Below are 17277 nucleotides of genomic sequence, written 5' to 3' on the forward strand. Positions count from 1 at the left end.
CTCAATACTGACAACCTTTAAGACTTACCAACCCAATATTAAAGAGACGGACAAGACTTGGTCAACAACTGGATATTCTGTGTCAGTTTGTATACAAGACGAAGGCTAGATGATTAGTAAAGGCTCCAGTCTACAAAGGCTCTGCTCAGGAAACTGTCTGAATTCAAAACTGAAATAACTAGCACTGATTTACCTTCTCATAGTACTGCAGCTCATAGTCCAAGATAACACCATTGGGCTGGTCGGGCTGGGACCAGGACAGAGTGATGGTGTTAGGTGTCCTGCTGACCTGATGGATGATTGATACTGCTGATGGTGCTGAGAGAAAAACATGAAGAAGCTAAAATGTCTTTGTACTTAAACAGTTACTGAAAACAAGAGTTTTAATTGATCATAATATTTTATTCAATTCACACTGTATCAACCAAACTGTAGACAAAACATTAAGAGTGAAATAAAGTTTTGTTTGAGTCAGAATAGTTGTTTGAATGCTGAGAGCTCATACTCCTTCATGTTAATGTGAATTTCTTCTCACATCTTAGCATGATGATACTGTACAGGGGGATGAGGAAAAAGAAATGACTGGTGCTAGTAAACTAAAGAGAATGTGATAGAAGGGAGTTGTGAAGAATGGAAAGATTGACAATGTCAGATGAAAAAAACACTTGTGTTCACAAAACACTCCTTACATCAACACACATGATAACATCTGGTGTGTAGCATGCATCTGTTTAATTCTGAATCCATGAGAAATCAATGAAGAACTCTGAGTCCACTAATGCGTAATGTTTTCCAAGGCTCTCAGACTTTGGAGATCTTGTGGACCTGCCTTCACTTTGAATGGTAAAAGTCCCAGTAGGACTAAAATCCTCCAAAATTTCCATTATTTCCCAAATAGTTTTTTTTTATAATAAAAAGACAGCACAGTTACACGTTGGAGGATTTACAAAAGTACACATTTACCAAAAAAGTTATTTTTTTTTTAAATAAATTCCCTGCTGCCCCCTCCTTGAGACCTCTCCAGAGGTCTCATGACAGGAGACAGAAACACCACTCAAGTTAAGCTGAGATGAACATTTTATTTTAACCTACTACTGTATGATTGTTTACAAGAAAGCCTACAACATAATACCTCATTCATAAGTAGAATGCTTGAGACTCTATACCACCAACAAAATGCTGGGAGCCTTCATCAGGAACCTAATGGGTATGTGGGGAAAACCCAACCCATTGCACAAGTCAACTAATATAGTACACAGCAAATCAAGGAGGATCTTCCTGTCCGCATGTGGAAGTCACAGCAGTAGGAAGGATCAGAATTGGAATTAGATTGGTACAGGTCAAATTATAAACTCTCCAGGTAGACAGAACTGCTGCCTACAATAAATGGAGATGTGAGGTTGCTCCGAAGGATAAGGGTTCAGAGGGAAGAGATGGGAAATGATGGCTGCTGAGGAACAGAGGTTCAAAAGTTGTCCCATCATTGGTTAAATATGAATCCCCCACAGAAAATCTAATCCAGTTCAATCCAAAAAACATCCAGGTCCAAGCACAAATACAATGACAGGGCCCATAAAGAGAGTTTTTAACTGGAGTTTTTGACTGACAAAGTAAGGCAGTTGTGCTGCAAAGTCATTTTTTTTGCAAACTTGTGGTTCCATTCTTGACTTGTTAGCCAAAGACAGTCTTGATGATTTTTTTGGCTGAGGTGGTTCAGACCTGTGCAGAGCAGCAGTGGGTACAGATCATGCTAAATTTGATGGACGCTTGTGTAAGTGGCTTGACATCAGCTTCAAGAGGGGTTTTGCACAACCTCGTTGAGCGTGCAATGAAGGCTCTTAGAGTCTTGTTGATATTGTACAGCTCTAAGCACTCAGTGATCCATGAGTACAGTATTCAGTCATAGTCTTCCTTGTAATCAATCCAAGCATTACACTGGTTAGTTCAATAAAGTTCATAGTGTCTTTATTCTTAACTTGTTTCTTAGATTCTTCTATTATAAGACACGGTTGTGTTTTCTTTTTCCATAGGTATGTGAAAAAACACAACCGTGTCTTATAATAGAAGAACCAAAGAAGTCATGACACTGGTTGGTGTTTTAAGACCTGCAGGCTCCTATACTTAGAATAGAATAGAATGCCTTTATGTCACTATACACATGTACAATTCGCATCACAGGCGCATACAGTGAAATGAGAGCCGCTCACTGTTCAGTGCAAACATGCACGAGAAAAAATAATTTCAGAAAATAAGAAGATAATAAGATAATTTCACAAAAAAGAAAAGTACAGTTTACAAAGTACAATTTACAAAAGTACAAAAGTGTACCATACACATTTTTGCTGAGTAGGTTTTACTTTCCAGCAGAGAGGTAGGGAAAAAAATAAAAAACTGCCATGCCCATGATAGCAGAGATATATTGCACTTACTATATTGCACATGTTGAGATTATTACTTGCTCTAATAGCCAAAAATGTTTAGGATCACTGCTGCTGATGTGTAAACCAGTTCAGTGGTTTCAGTGACTGTCGTGGCAGGCATTGCTCTCAATGCATTCTTCACATTTCCCTACAAAGTGAAACTTCACTTAAATGCTATCATTGGAGTTGCCAAGTGTCTATTCAAGCCATGTTCTTATCCTTCATCATCACACTGATTTATTGGCATTCATTCCAGCTTTGATTCTAATTTCTGATTGGGAGGTTGTTATCATTTGCCCTCTGACCTGCTGTTCTGGCTCTCATGAGCCACACCATTTGTGTTGTACCTCTTAAACTCAAGTTGTGATCGCAGTAGATGTTGGATCTTTGAGCTATTAGTTACTAAGCAGCAATCGCTGATCAGGGATTACAAAGTTTCCTTATTCTTTGCATGCAATCCCTCTGAGAACAATTACTTGAGTTGTAGGATTTCAACAGAGGCTTGGTTTTGCATCTTTCCCATCTCTGATTTGTCCCACCAATCCATCTTAAATCAAGGTTGTCCAGCATTTGCACAATTTTCTTTGGCCAAACAACTTGCAGATGCACTCACACTGAGAGTCCAATCCATGTCTATATATATTAGTGCAAATATCAGCATTTGTATTAGCAATTAAGTGCAGGATTTTCTGAGATCAATTGGGAATAAGCACATTTCTGACTACAACATTTAAAAAGGAATTCAAATGAATACGAATTCCAATTTTTTTATGTAAAAAGTAGTTAGCTTTAAAAAAGAGAATAAAACTGTTTGCTTTAGTATCCAAACAACAATCAGAACTTATCAGAACAATACGAACACTGTGAGAAAAACAAGATGTTGTTTCATTTTGGCAGAGCTGAGCAAAAGCAGCCAAACGTTCGGCTAGCCCCAATGGGAATTGTCTCATTTTGCACATGAAATAAAGCATCGGTTCACAGAGCCAGCTTATTCGCTAGCGACAAATCCCTACAAAACTGCCTTAATATTTAGTGAAAGTAACAAGTGTAAACAAGCAAATAACGCATTGATGTGGCCAGCATAATATAGGTTGGTAGCTAGGTTAGAAGAAGCCCACAAATAAATACTTCGTAAGTACAAAGAAATTACAAAGAGTAAGATCCAGCTGAATTGTAAAAACAACATTCTAACAATGAACACACATGACCTGCTCATAATCTCAAATTAATGGTATTAGATGGGAGAAGACGTAATCTGCTGATATTTGAAAAAAAAAAAAGTGCTCAAAGTGCATGAAGGGTATCTATCCCCCAAGTCCAGCACAATTAGGCTGTACAACAAGAAGAAGGAGGGAAGCTGGAGCCACTATGCTGTATGACAATAAAGATTCAGGGGTGCATCAGAAAGATGCTGAATTGGTGATGGAATGTCTCATGCAGCAAAAAAACAAAGTGGCGGGTGGGGGGTAGGATCACATAGAGAGAAGCCTCTGCATGGCCTGTATCATCACCAGATTGATGATGTGATTGAAACGCTGATGCACTCATTGTAGCACTCATCGTACCAGAACAGGGGCTCAACACAAAAGCAATTGTAGGGTTTAAATTTGAACCCACATTTGACAACACCAATAGGAGTCAGAATGTGTCCAACAAGGCTTTTTTACTTACCAGCCTGATTGGTAGTGATGTTGACAGATGCATATTGTGGTGAATAAGGGCTCTGGTCAGATACTCCATTGACAGCTTGTATTTCAAAGGTGTATTGGGTGTGAGCCAGAAGGTCGCTGATGTAGACTTGGGTGTTGGTGAGTCCTAGCTGACGTGGAACAAATTGGACATTGTCTCCACAGCGGGTGCAGAGTCCACGTCCACTGCCACAGCTCTTGCATATGATATTGTAGACCACATCGTCTCGGCCACCACTTTCTTGTGGTGGGTTCCACTCTAATCTTAGAGAAGTCTCATTTACTATCGAGATGACATTTTGTGGAGTTGATGGAATGGCTAAGTGACAAAAAAAAAATGTGTTACTTGAAGCTGCTGTGCTTACTTTTAACTTCCATCTTTACAGTAGAAAAAAGGCCCTGTACATTGAGATGGATTATGAACAATAACCATGTGCACATGTAGTCTCGGGGGAAAAAAAAGACAGTTCTATGGTAAACTAGCTTTCAGACGTTACAATAATGTAATTTACAGTGATGTGTATACATACTGGTACAAGGCATCTGGGGAGGATCAGAGTCCGTGCGGTAGTAGCTATTCCGGCAAATGCAGTTTGTGGCTCCTTCATGAATTGTTCGACTGTTGATGGGGCACTGGCGACATCTGTCATCTCCCTGGGCAGATTTGAAAAAACCTGACAAACATGCTGTCCAGCAGAGACACAGCAACAAGGAGACACGAGCAAAGAAAAGAAAAAGTTAGAGGTGTCCACTGTTTGACACAATAATGTGGTCTTGTAACTGTAGAAGTGCAGCGCTAAAACAAAAATGAACTTAAACCTACAAAGGGGTCTTTCAAATAGCTTCATGAGCCCTGATAATTTAGTAATTTCATTAATTTCTAAGGTTAAGGGTGGACTAATAGGTATACCATACTAAACAATAAACCTACTCTTTTTAATCAAGGTGTTATGTTTACAATGGCAGTCAAGCCAAAAGGATCTACTGGCCATCACCTAGTAGATCAAGCTAACAGCAGAACCTTAAAATATTTTTGGGATATTCTGTACAATAGTACCTTATATATTGCTCTACAGAACAAACAGTATGCAAAATAAATGGAGTGTCTCAAAACAAACTCGCAATACACAGTAAACAGTATGTTCATGGTGAAAACAATGGCTGAATCCAGCCAGTTGGATCTTTCTTGAAGGTTTTCCCTGGTATTTCCCCTCCCTATCAGTTCTCTGTTTTGATTTATTTCTTCCTTATTTCTCCTTGATTCTTCCTGGTGATATGGAATAGATTACATGAATTCTCGTAGAAGTCTTCACATAATGAATATTGGCTATCGCTGGAACACAAGTTTCACATTCATACATAGCAGCTATGACCTGCTACTGAGCAGAGGGTAAAAGGGCTTGCTCAAGGGTACCTTACTGGGATACCAGTGCTGGGGGTACCGGATTACAAAGTAAAAGATTACTGTAATGTGATTACTTTTGTTAGTAATGGAGGAACATGACAAATTACAGTTCACATTTTGGAAACTAAAATACAGTCACTGTACTACAGAAGGCCTTGATACTTCATTCCTTAGGTTTTGTTGTATCTGACATTTTCTCTTGGTTAAATGAAACAAAACAGAGATGTGCACGCATGTGCACACAGAGTTGGGGACGATAATTTAGTAGACTTGCAACAGACCAGGACTGTTAACAAAAGTCAGACGTAGAGAGAGAGACAGATGCAACTCATTGTAATGGAATACTTTTTCAGTGAAAATTAACTTGGAGGCCATTAATACTTCTTTGTGTTTTTAAAAGACTGGCTTGGTTCCATATTTGATAGATTTGAATCTAACTGTATAGATATCAATGTAACAGTTTTTTTTCCACATCTCACTTTAAGCAGTGGCATGGACCACATGTGATGTAACTTATTTTTGAGTCATTGTTTACACTGTTGCCTGCATTCTAATAAAACCAGGTTAGGTTTTAAATCATGTTCATACTTCGCACAAAGTCACGGCTTTAAAAATAAAGTTAAATGAAAGATAAGAGGATCTAGTTTGAGTAAACCAGTTCTTCTCTTGGGAATTTGTATATAAGTAGATAAAAAGTAAAGTAACTAGTAGTGCATCACTTTTTCAAATAGGTAATGAGTAAAGCAATTTTTTATAATTTCACACAGTAAGTAAAGTAAAGCAATCAATTACTTTTCGAAGTAATTTATCCAACACTGTGGGTTTTCAAATATAATGCAAAAACTGCTGGAGATCTACAGAGCCTTACGGAAGCATTTGGGCCCCTTGAACTTTTCAACTTTTCAGGCTGCAAACATAAAGATATGAAACTGTAATTTTTTGTGAAGAATCAACAACAAGTGGGACACAATCATGAAGTGGAACGAAATGTATTGGATATTTCAAACTTGCTTAACAAATAAAAAAATGAAATATTGGGTTTGCAAAATGATTCAGCCCCTTTACTTTCAGTGTAACAAACTCTCTTCAGATGTTCAGTGAGGATCTCTGAATGATCCAGTGTAGTGACCTAAATGACTAATGATGATAAATAGAATCCACTTGGATGGAATCAAGTCTCCGTGTAAATGCATCTGCTCTGTGATAGTCTGCAGAAATCTACAGCTGAGGTGGGAGAATCTTTCCATAGAACAACAATCAGTCGTCTACTGCACAAATATTGCTTTTATGGAGTGAAAGAAGAAAGCAATTTCTTAAAGATATCCATAAAAAGTGTCATTTAAAGTTTGCCACAAGCCACCTGGGAGACACACCAAACGTGGAAGAAGGTGTTCTGGTCAGATGAAACCAAAATTGAACTTTTTGGCGTAAAAGCAACACAGCTCATCAGCCTGAACACCCCATCCCCACTGTAAAACATGGTGGTGGCAGCATCATGGTTTAGGCCTGCTTTTCTTCAGCACGGACAGCAACATTGGTTAGAATTGATGGGAAGATGGATGGAGCCAAATACAGGACCATTCTAGAAGAAAACCTGATGGAGTCTGGAAAAGACATGAGACTGGGACGGAGATTTGTCTTCAAACAAGACAACGATCCGAAACATAAAGAAAAATCTACAATGGAATGCTTCACAAATGAACATATCCAGTGTTAGAATGGCCAAGTCAAAGTCCAGACCTGAATCCAATGGAGAATCTGAAAGAACTGAAAACTGCTGTTCACAAACGCTCTTCATCAAACCTCAGTGAGCTCCAGCTGTTTTGCAAGGAGGGAATGGGACAAAAATTTCAGTATCTTGATGTGCAAAACTGACAGAGACAAACGCCAAGCGACTTACAGCTGTAATCACAGAAAAAGGTGGCGCTACAAAGTATTAACTTAAAGGGGCTGAATCATTTTGCAGACCAGATATTTCATTTTTTTTATTTGTTGAAAAGTTTGAAATATCCAATAAATTTCATTCCACTTCATGATTGTGTCCCACTTGTGTTTGATTCTTCACAAAAAATTACAGTTTTATATCTTTATGTTTGCAGCCTGAAATGTGGCAAAAGGTTGAAAAGTTCCAGGGGACCGAATGCTTTTCCAAAGCGCTGTATCTTCACTAGATTGAGTCCCGCCAATGCAAGGATATGGAGCAGCAATATCCAGCAGAGGGTGAACGTCAACAACCCATAATCATCTATTTTTATTATTTTATTCTTTTACAAATAGACAAAGCAATCCTACTCTAAACAAGTTTACCACCTGGAAATATGTCAAGCTTACTCTAAAGCTGGTTGTGTGTTGCCGGTCATGTTTTACATTTCATTGCAAATTCTCTTCAGTCTCATCCTTGCCGTGTCTCCTCTATAGAATGCATGCAGCTTGCCACATTTACACTGATCTCCAGTTACAAGCAGATCTTTGTTTTCATTCTATAATACCGGACTTGTTTTTCTATGAAGGTTTAAACAAGGGAGAAAAGTGTAAAAATGTAAAAATTATATTGGTCTAAGCAAAATGTATAAAGTGAGGAGTTAGGGGTTTTACAGCCTTAAAACATCTGCAATTCTACTTTTTAACACAGATAAACGAGGGAACACTGTACTGTTTGAAAAGTCACAACAAAGGCTAATTAAAAAAAAGTGGTTGGAAAAGATTAGAGTTAAAATAGAGTTTATGCAGATGATTTAAAGACCTGAGCTCAGAAAAATGAATAACATTGGTAACAATCAGCAACTTTAAAAATAGCTTCCTTACCTTTGCAGACTGTGCCATTTTCCAGAGCCTCATACCCAGCTTTGCACATGCAGCGTCCAATAGGAACCATCCACTCTCCATCCCCATTACAATACAACTTGATGGGTACATCCACCTCCTCCCCGTTGGGAACACAAACTCCTCTGGCTGCCACCAAAGAGGTGCTTTCTGCTCCAGACAAAGTTTCAGGAAAAACAGCACCGTTCTGGACAACTCTTGGACATTTTCTGTAGAAGACTCGAACAGCAATGAGAGACATGCAAGCTCCATAATCCTGGAAAGCAAGGTAGAACCCACTACGTGAAACAGGACCAAAACTGCGAACCTCACTATTAATTTTCATGATGCGTCCACCAAGGTCAACATGAGAAAAGCTCTCATCAGCTGCTATAGTGTCCACCTTCACCCAGGGGTTCTCCATCCATGGAGGGAAGGTTTTAGTTGCCACGTCAGAGTCAGACTCATAGTAATAAAGGTTGAAAGTCTCCTTACAGGAGCCAGGAACGTTGGGTATGGAGCTGCAGTCCCGAACTGAAAACTTCATCAGGACATGGATCCTCTGAGCACCACGTCGACGGATGTACTTGGTGCGAATCCAGTTGTTCTGGCTGTTATCGAAGACGTTGCATACTTGGTATGTGCGGATAGTACTCATATTTTCATCATATCCGCTAACTTCTTCCCACTAGAGAACAGTCAAGAAACAAAAAATAGTGATAATGTTGAAGCAGAAAAAAAACGTATCTTCATTCAGTATCAATATCCTCTAAAGATCCACTGAAATCCAATCTTTGGACCTAAACGGTCCTAGATAAAGAGCTGGGCGCCTGGGAGCAAGCTTGGACCTGTCCCTTAGCTGAGGGCAGCTCGTCAGCTACCTATCTACTTCCTGGCCAATCAATGAAAAAGTAGAAGCAATGTTTATACCCTCTTTAGTACAGTATTTAGTAAGAGTGCCTGTTTGGTTCAGATCAAGCTATGGGTTCAAGACAAGGCCTTCCCCCAGCTATCTTTCTATTTTTATTAGCAGATAGGGGATGTAGCACTGTGTTGTTGTTGTTTTTTTCAATTCAGTTAAATTTTAGGCATTGTTTAATTTACAAAAAAGCCTAAACATTTTTGTAAAGTTTTTTCACATTTTGTTACATTAAAAAATTGGAAGTAGGCCCTACTTTTTTCTTCTTTACACATTTACCATAATTTCACTAAAGCAACAGACTGATACCCTGATACCACACAATAAATGCACTCTAAATACAGACAGCAGGTTCTGAACACAGACATCAAGAAATGTTTCATTATTACTCATTGAAGAAATGTCCTCAAAATGAGTTTCTTTTCAAAAACTCACCCCTTGCGACGGGTAGATGATCCAGCCCAGTTCTGCTGTAGCTGTTGTTGAATCCATCAGTACCTCTGCAGAAACACAAAAACAGATTGAAGTTAAAAAAATTAATAAAATAAAGAATCAATGTTTCAATGCTCAGTTTGTCCATATTGATTCAATAGATTCTACAAAATAGTATTTTTTATGTGATGCTTTTTGCAGATATTTTTTGGACTCATGCTGTCCTAAAAATATGAAATGAGCTTCACTTGGATATCTACATTTGTCTTAGAATTATAAAACACTTTTAGCATCTGTTGGTATAGTGCAACAATATTTAGGATTGTAGTATGAAAAATTGAAAACATCTTTTCTTAGTACATGAGCCTCTAACGGGAACCATCGGGAACCTTTTTGACCGAGAGAGCCATAAACGCCACATATTTTTAAATGTCATTTCGTAAGAGCCATACAATATGCTTAAAACTAAACATACAAGTAAATGTGTGCATTTTATATAATTTCAACACTTTTAAAGTACAATAAGTCTGTGGATTCTTTTTTAATAACATTTTTATTGTAGAGGACTGAGTTGAATTGAGCGGCTGTTGGGTTGCGTTCTGAGTTCCGGAGTTCATTGAACGCATCAGGCAGAGATGCTGATTGGCCCTCAGTTCTGTCTCTCACCCTGTCGTTGGGGAGTTTCGACTAATGGGGTTCAACAATGCACCCATCATCAGAACATTGCAGGTTTGATTCCCGCCTTGCACGCCCATGAGTCGATGTGTCCTTGGACAAGAACCTGAACCCCACCATGCCTCTGGTGGTAGGTTGGCGCCAGTGTTTGGCAGTGGAGCCACCGTGAATGTGTGTGAATGTGTGTGAATGTGTGTGAATGTGTGTGAATGTGTGTGAATGTGTGTGTGACTGGGTGAATGGGTCTGTGACTGTAAAGCGCTTTGGGCCTTGTAGGTAGAAAAGCTCTGTATAGACCATTTATGCTGTTGCTAATAAATGATGAGTATTTCTTAGCATTAATGTGACTTCTGGTGCTGCCTGGTGGTTTTGCTGATGGTCTAGTCTGGTTGATACGTGGTGAGTTTAAGCTTCATGCAGGCGTTGAGACTTCCATCCGTTAAACGTGATCGAAGGTCTGAATGTTCTTTAGATGTGACAAAGACTGCTCACATGCAGACGTGGAGCCAAACATTGTCCGTACAGCAATACACGCTGCAGTGTGTGGTATGTGACGGACAGCTGCTCTAATCAGTGCACCGCTCACCTTGCTGCCTGAGCCCACTACCCCTCCCTTTTTCATTCTCAAAGACGGTAGGGCGGATCTGCCAGGACGGCTATTCACAGGTTTCAAGTCGATACAGATTTGGGGTTTTGATGCGCGGTTTCACGGATTTGATGCGCCATACATCAGGCTCTGAATTGACACCAGACATTACAAACTGGCATCCCATCGCGTCTGAGAGGGACTGATCTAATGAAACCTTTTTTTTTTTTTAATAATCAAAGATTTGTCTGCGAGCCAGATGTGGCCATCAAAAGAACCAGATATGGATCGCGAGCCATAGGTTCCCGAACCCTGCACTAACGTGAATGATCTCAATAACAGCTGTGTCATCATAGAACAACACACTGCTGCACATCCGACTTCTTGAATTATTCACATCATGAGCTCTGAGTACGCCACTCCGCTCTGAAGTACAAGAAGAGCAAAAATTACAGAAAGCTGCAGGGCTCAGCTCTGCAGCAACCAGTGCAAGCGAGCGCCTAAACATTTGCTTCTTATTAAGCACATCTAAAATGTTGAATCGTTCAAAGTTTATTGTGTAAGCCAAAACAAAGAGCTGCTTGGGTGTGCATGTGTATTTCAAGCTGCTGTGTGGGTTATGTTTGTTTAGCTCATTTTGTTGGCCATGCAAAGCATAAACTTAGTTATTTCTGTTTAGTTTAGTAGTGACCACAGGACACATGCACACCCTGTAATAGAGGTCATGAGGCAACATATGTAGTTCTCTGATGTAGAATTAAAGCTTATTGTCAATAACAGCAAATAATTACTCGGTTCAGTAGCTAATTTTGTTTTTGTTTATTTCAAAACATTAAAGTTAGTGTGCTATTCTGATGAAGACAATGACATTTTTAGCAGCAAAACATTCACAAACTGAAAAGACAGTTAAGCCATCAGCTTGCCAAAAGAATAGACAATGTGAAAAGAATAAGAAAATAAAATCATAAGAGGAATTATACCTGTATAAATCATAACGTAGACAGACACCAAAGTCACAAATTCTGTGATTTATTTTTTATAGTTAAAAGGCTCTATAAATATTGTAAAATATTTTTGATACATTTCCAGGGGTTGGTGCTTACAAACACAGTTATTACAGGAATGACTTTTGGAGGAAATTAAAAGAATTCAATTTGAGTTTGAAAATAACAGAAAGAGAAAATAAATAGAGACAATGACGACAGATGTGTTAAACAGCTCTCTGATGAAAACATAAATATTTCAAAGCACATCTTTCACAGCATGTCTGCTAAATTTAAAGGGCATATATCATGCAAAATCAACTTTTTGAGCTTTAAATTGGCATTTCTCATAAAAACAACAACCCCAAAGTGGTATTTTGATCCGTTCACACATTTCTGAGTACTCCTCTTAAAACCAGCTTTGATAATTCATTGATTCTGTTTTATTTTTGCTAAATTACTCAACACACATTACTTTAAATTTGAATCAAAAACATCAGGATAATTCTATAGATGTTTAACATCACCAGAATATCTTTCTTCACAGGCAACAGTTTTTCTTAGTCTGTGGTGCAGCGGTAGGGTGGTTGACCTCTGATGGGAAGATTGCAGGTTTGGTTCCTGCCTTGCCCGCCCATGTGTTAAATTGTCCTTGGGCAAGACACTGAACCCCCAATTTGCTTCTGGTGGTAATAAACTGGAACCAGTGTTCGCTGAGCCCCCATCAGTGTGTGAGTGGTTGAACGTGACTGTAACTGTAAAGCGCTTTAGACCTTCAAGGAAGGTAGATAAAAGCTACAGAAGTACACAACATTCACCATTTAATACACGCAACCCAAATAATTCTAGTCAAACTAAAAGAAAAAGATAACAAGCATGAAGACTCCTCCACTGTTTATATCCTGAAGTTGAACTCACAAATTTTGCACGAGTAAAATACAAAGTGCCTCCATCCTGGCCACTCGGATAAAGCAACCAATTAAAACTTGCTTTCAGCCTTAGCTGTTTTATTCAAACATAGTGATGCCCATATGTGACACAACAAAACAACCTTCTGTTGTTTTTCCACATCCAAAGAACCCAAAGGTAACATTCTTAGAACATACTAGCACACTGTATGATCACGTCTTTGCTAAATTTAAAGTGTTTCCACACATTGGACTGGAATGATGGACTGTTTTGAATGTGATGTTTCAATCACTAAAATTATATGCCGCTTTTAGAAAGTGTGTAAAAAATGGCACTTGGATGGCTAAAACACTTTTCTTTACACCCAAATAACTCAATGTAGCTCAGAGTCAATCAGACTTCTATGTAATCAAACTGTGTTTTTAGAAAGCAACACTGACTGACGATCAATTTGACATGTTTTTGAGTAGGTAGAATAGAAAATAATAGGCCATGAGCAAGAAACCTTCAATAAAGGGGCGGTTCTGCAATCACTGACCACTGACAACATCACCGTCCTTTTGTTTTCTAGATGATGTTTTGGTGACTTTTAAATGTTGACAGTGTTGTCACTGCGGCGGTACCCTGAAACGGCGTCTACAACCCACACAAGGGGCCCAGGTGATGCAACTCATCCAGGACGGCACATCAATGCGAGCTGTGGAATGAAGGTTTGCTGTTTCTGTCAGCGTACTCTCCAGAGCGTGGAGGCACTACTAGGAAACAGGCCAGTACACCAGGAGATGTGGAGGAGGCTGTAGGAGGGCAACAACCCTGCATCAGGACCACTAGCTCCTCCTTTGTGCAGGAGAAACAGGAGGAGCACAGCGAGAGCCCTACAAAATGGCCTCCAGCAGACCCCAAATGTCAATATGTCTACTTAAACTGTTAGAAACAAACTCCATGAGGGGGGCATGAGGGCCCGACATCCACAGGTGGAAGTTGTGCTTACAGCCCAACACTGTGCAAGACGTTTGGCATTTGCGCCCTTGCGCCCTGTGTTCTTCACAGATGAAAGCAGGTCCACACTGAGCACATGTGACAGACATGACAGAGTCTGGAGACACCGTGGAGAACATTCTGCTGCTTCAACATTGTTGAACATGACTGCTTTGGCAGTGGGTCAGTGTTAAATCCAGGCTCGGTGGGTGCAACATAAAAGACTCAACCAAGGAATTAAAGCAACCAGGTGTATTCCCACTGATGTGGAAACACTAACAACAAATATCTGGGGAGGGAAAAAGGCTGCTGTGACAAGCATGAGTCGTCCTGCTGGTATGGCTGCCAGCCATGGGAGAAAGGAAGGGAGGAGCCCAAAAGGGCCTTTTAAACCCTCCTCAATCAGGTGCTTCTGGGGAAAGCTGGAAAACCTAAAGCTGGGAAAAAGAAACAGAAAAGACAAGAAATGATCACCACATAACAGTCAGTAATGGTTTGGGGTGGCATTTCTTTGGAGGGCCGCACAGCTTTCTAGTGCTCATCAGAGGTAGCCTGACCTTTAGGTACCATACCAAGGTACCAAGATGAAATTTTAGGACCCTTTGTGAGACCACATGCTGGTGTGATTGGCCCTGGGTTCCTCCTAATACAAGACAATGCTAGACCTCATGTGGCTGGAGTGAGTCAGCAGTTTCTACTAGACAAGGGTATAGATATGATGGAATGGCCCGCTTGTTCCCCAGACTTGAATCCAATTGAGAAGATCTGGGACATCACATCTCGTACCATCCATGGTGTGGGAGAAAATCCTCCAGAAGACCATCCACTGCCTCATAAGGATATGTGAAGGCCACACCCACTACTGAATCTCATTTTGACTTTATTTTTTTAAACAGTGTAGTAACATTGAGTTATGGCAACTTGCAAAACATTAGTGGAGCCCATACTTTTCCTTCTTTCTTTTAAATCTAGGTCTTAATCAAGTAGACAAACTGTGATAAAGGATCAACCATTTCAACATTATAGCCAGTTCTAGCATACTATGATCAATTTAACAAAGCAAAGATTTCAATATTCATTTACCCATGGAACAGAAGCCTTGCTTCTAGAGGCTGTTGTAGCTGATAGAAGGCCAGTCACCCATCAGTCATTAGATTGAACCTAGCCAAGTGTTGAATACATTGAGAAAGTATAAATGTATAAAGTATACAAGTATAACTACAGTATACGACTTGAACAGTCGTATAGGATGCTTAAAAGATTTTGCGGATGAGGATGATATTCCCTCAAGAGTTGTGTTAGACACGGTATTGAACAATCATGGACACGCTTTTGTTGAATTTCTTAAAGACTCTAAATGTTGTGTTTCGAATGGGAGGGTAAATCCAGAGAATGATGGCTTCACCTCTGTGTCCTTTAAGGGTAAAGCTGTGGTGGATTACATTGTCAACCTGCACACTGGTTTAAACGAGTGCGTTGAATTTAAAGTTCTCACCCCTTTGGAGCTGATAAAAAGCAACGAGTCTGATCTGATGAACCTCATTGATGACAGAAGTAAACTCCCTGATCATTCAGTGCTCTATTTGCATCTTAAAACTATTGAAACAAATTTGTCAAATAATATGCAAGCTGGTTTACAAAATAAAAAGCCAATTAGAAAACTGCCTGTTAATTTTATGGAGTCAGAAGTCTGTTGTGAGTCTCTATGTGAAATTGGTCTTCAGCTGAGGGAAGATAAACAAACACAGGAAAATCTGAACCATTGCTATGGTTGGTTTTGTAATGTTTTATATAAAGAATTGGATAAAAATAGACCAAAACAGAAAAATAAAAGCAATAAAGGAATATGTAAAAGAAATCAACCTTACTGGAACAATGAACAGCAGAGTCTATGGGAAAAACTGTGTTTATCAGAGAAAAAGTATTTAAAATGCAAAGAAATGGTTCTGAAAAGAGAGAGAGCTTCTTTCTGTGTTTAAAAACTGTCAGAGTCATTTTGATAAGAAGTTAAAATTATTTTAAAGACGTTTCAGGAGGGGTAAAGCTCTTCAACTACAACTGCATTTGCAAAATAATAAATCACAGTTATTTTGGAGGGAAATAAATAAACTAGGACCTAAAAGTGGAAGGCCAATTCCACATGAGATTTTAACAGACTCTGGAGAATCTGTTTTTCTAACAGAGCAAGTGATAAACAAGTGGGAGTCAGATTATAAGAACTTGTTTACCTGCAATAGTAGTTCCCACTTGTTTGATGACCAGTTTTTTCTGAATATGTGCAAATCCAAAAAACTGGTTGAAGACAATAGTTTTAAAATTTTTCTGAACTACTCTGACAAAATAAATCAAGATATTGCAATTGAGGAAGTTCTAAAAGTCATTGAGAAAACTAAACTTCATAAAGCTGCTGGTGTGGATGAACTATCAAACGAGGTTCTTAAGTGTCCTAAATTGTTAACTACTTTACATTGTCTCTTTAGATTTTGTTTTAAGAATGGCTTTATACCATCTATTTGGTATAAATCGATCATCAAGCCGATTCCAAAATCCCCTCAAGCAGACCCAAGAGTCCCTCTGAATTATAGAGGCATTAGCCTTCTGAGTACCGTGTATAAAGTGTTTTCTAGTATTTTAAATAATCGGTTATCTGAATACCTAGAAACAAACAAAGTCCTTGTAGAGGAGCAGAATGGATTCAGGAGAAATAGAGCGTGTATTGACAATATTTATGTTCTGTCCTCGGTGGTGAGAGCTAGACTGCAAGAAAGTAAAAGTACTGTCATGGTTTGAGTTTGTTTTGTCTTGGTTTTTGTTTTAGTTCTTGTTCTGTCTTGTTTGGTTCTGTTTCCAGTTTTATTTTGAAAGGGTTCCTGTCTTGTCATGTCTTGAGTCTTACTTCCTTTGGTCCCCATCTGCCCTGATCGTGTTCACCTGTGTCTTGTCTGCCCTGTCTGTATATAAGTCTTGTCTCTGCCTTTCTCTTGTGCTGGTCCATTAGCTTTTCTCATGGTGTTTACGTCATCCTGTTCTAGCCACGCTTATGTTCCATGTTTCTAGCCACGCCACAGTAAGTTTTGTTTTGTTTTGTTTTGTAATCCTGCTCGGCAGCGCCTTTTGTTTGTTTGTTTATTAAACCCTCTAGTCCCGAAACCGTTTTGCCTCCCGTCTCTGCGTCTGGGTCCTACCGGCTCTCGAGCCCCCTCACATGACAAGTACCTTTGTTTGTTTTGTGGATTTAAAAAAAGCATTTGACTCGATAGAGATCTTCTTGAATATAAATTACTTATGTATGGTATTAATGGTCAATTTTATAAAGAAATTAAAGCTCTGTACAAGGCTCCATTAGCCTGTATGCAGGTGAATGACCTAAAAACAGGATGGTTTTCCACACCATTTGGAGTTAAACAGGGAGATGTTCTTTCACCAACTCTTTTTTCTATCTATGTCAACGATTTAGCTCAAGAAATTAAGAAAACTAAC

At 39.2% G+C, this 17277-nt stretch overlaps 1 protein-coding gene across 2 annotated transcripts in view; it reads right to left on the reverse strand.

Annotated features, from left to right (window-relative positions):
- LOC101156311 (ephrin type-B receptor 2-like) overlaps nucleotides 1–17277 on the reverse strand; it is a 55765-nt gene that overhangs the window by 15334 nt on the left and 23154 nt on the right. For both annotated transcript variants that reach the window (XM_011473000.3, XM_023957043.1), the window contains exons 2-6: nucleotides 9670–9734; nucleotides 8319–9003; nucleotides 4639–4794; nucleotides 4092–4427; nucleotides 194–318 (exon numbers count right to left, since the gene is read on the reverse strand). In XM_011473000.3, the coding sequence (XP_011471302.3) occupies nucleotides 194–318; nucleotides 4092–4427; nucleotides 4639–4794; nucleotides 8319–9003; nucleotides 9670–9734 (1367 nt within the window). The remainder of the gene's footprint in view (nucleotides 1–193; nucleotides 319–4091; nucleotides 4428–4638; nucleotides 4795–8318; nucleotides 9004–9669; nucleotides 9735–17277) is intronic.

The sequence above is a fragment of the Oryzias latipes genome, chromosome 7 (genome assembly GCF_002234675.1).
Source record: "Oryzias latipes chromosome 7, ASM223467v1".
Lineage (NCBI taxonomy): Eukaryota > Metazoa > Chordata > Actinopteri > Beloniformes > Adrianichthyidae > Oryzias > Oryzias latipes.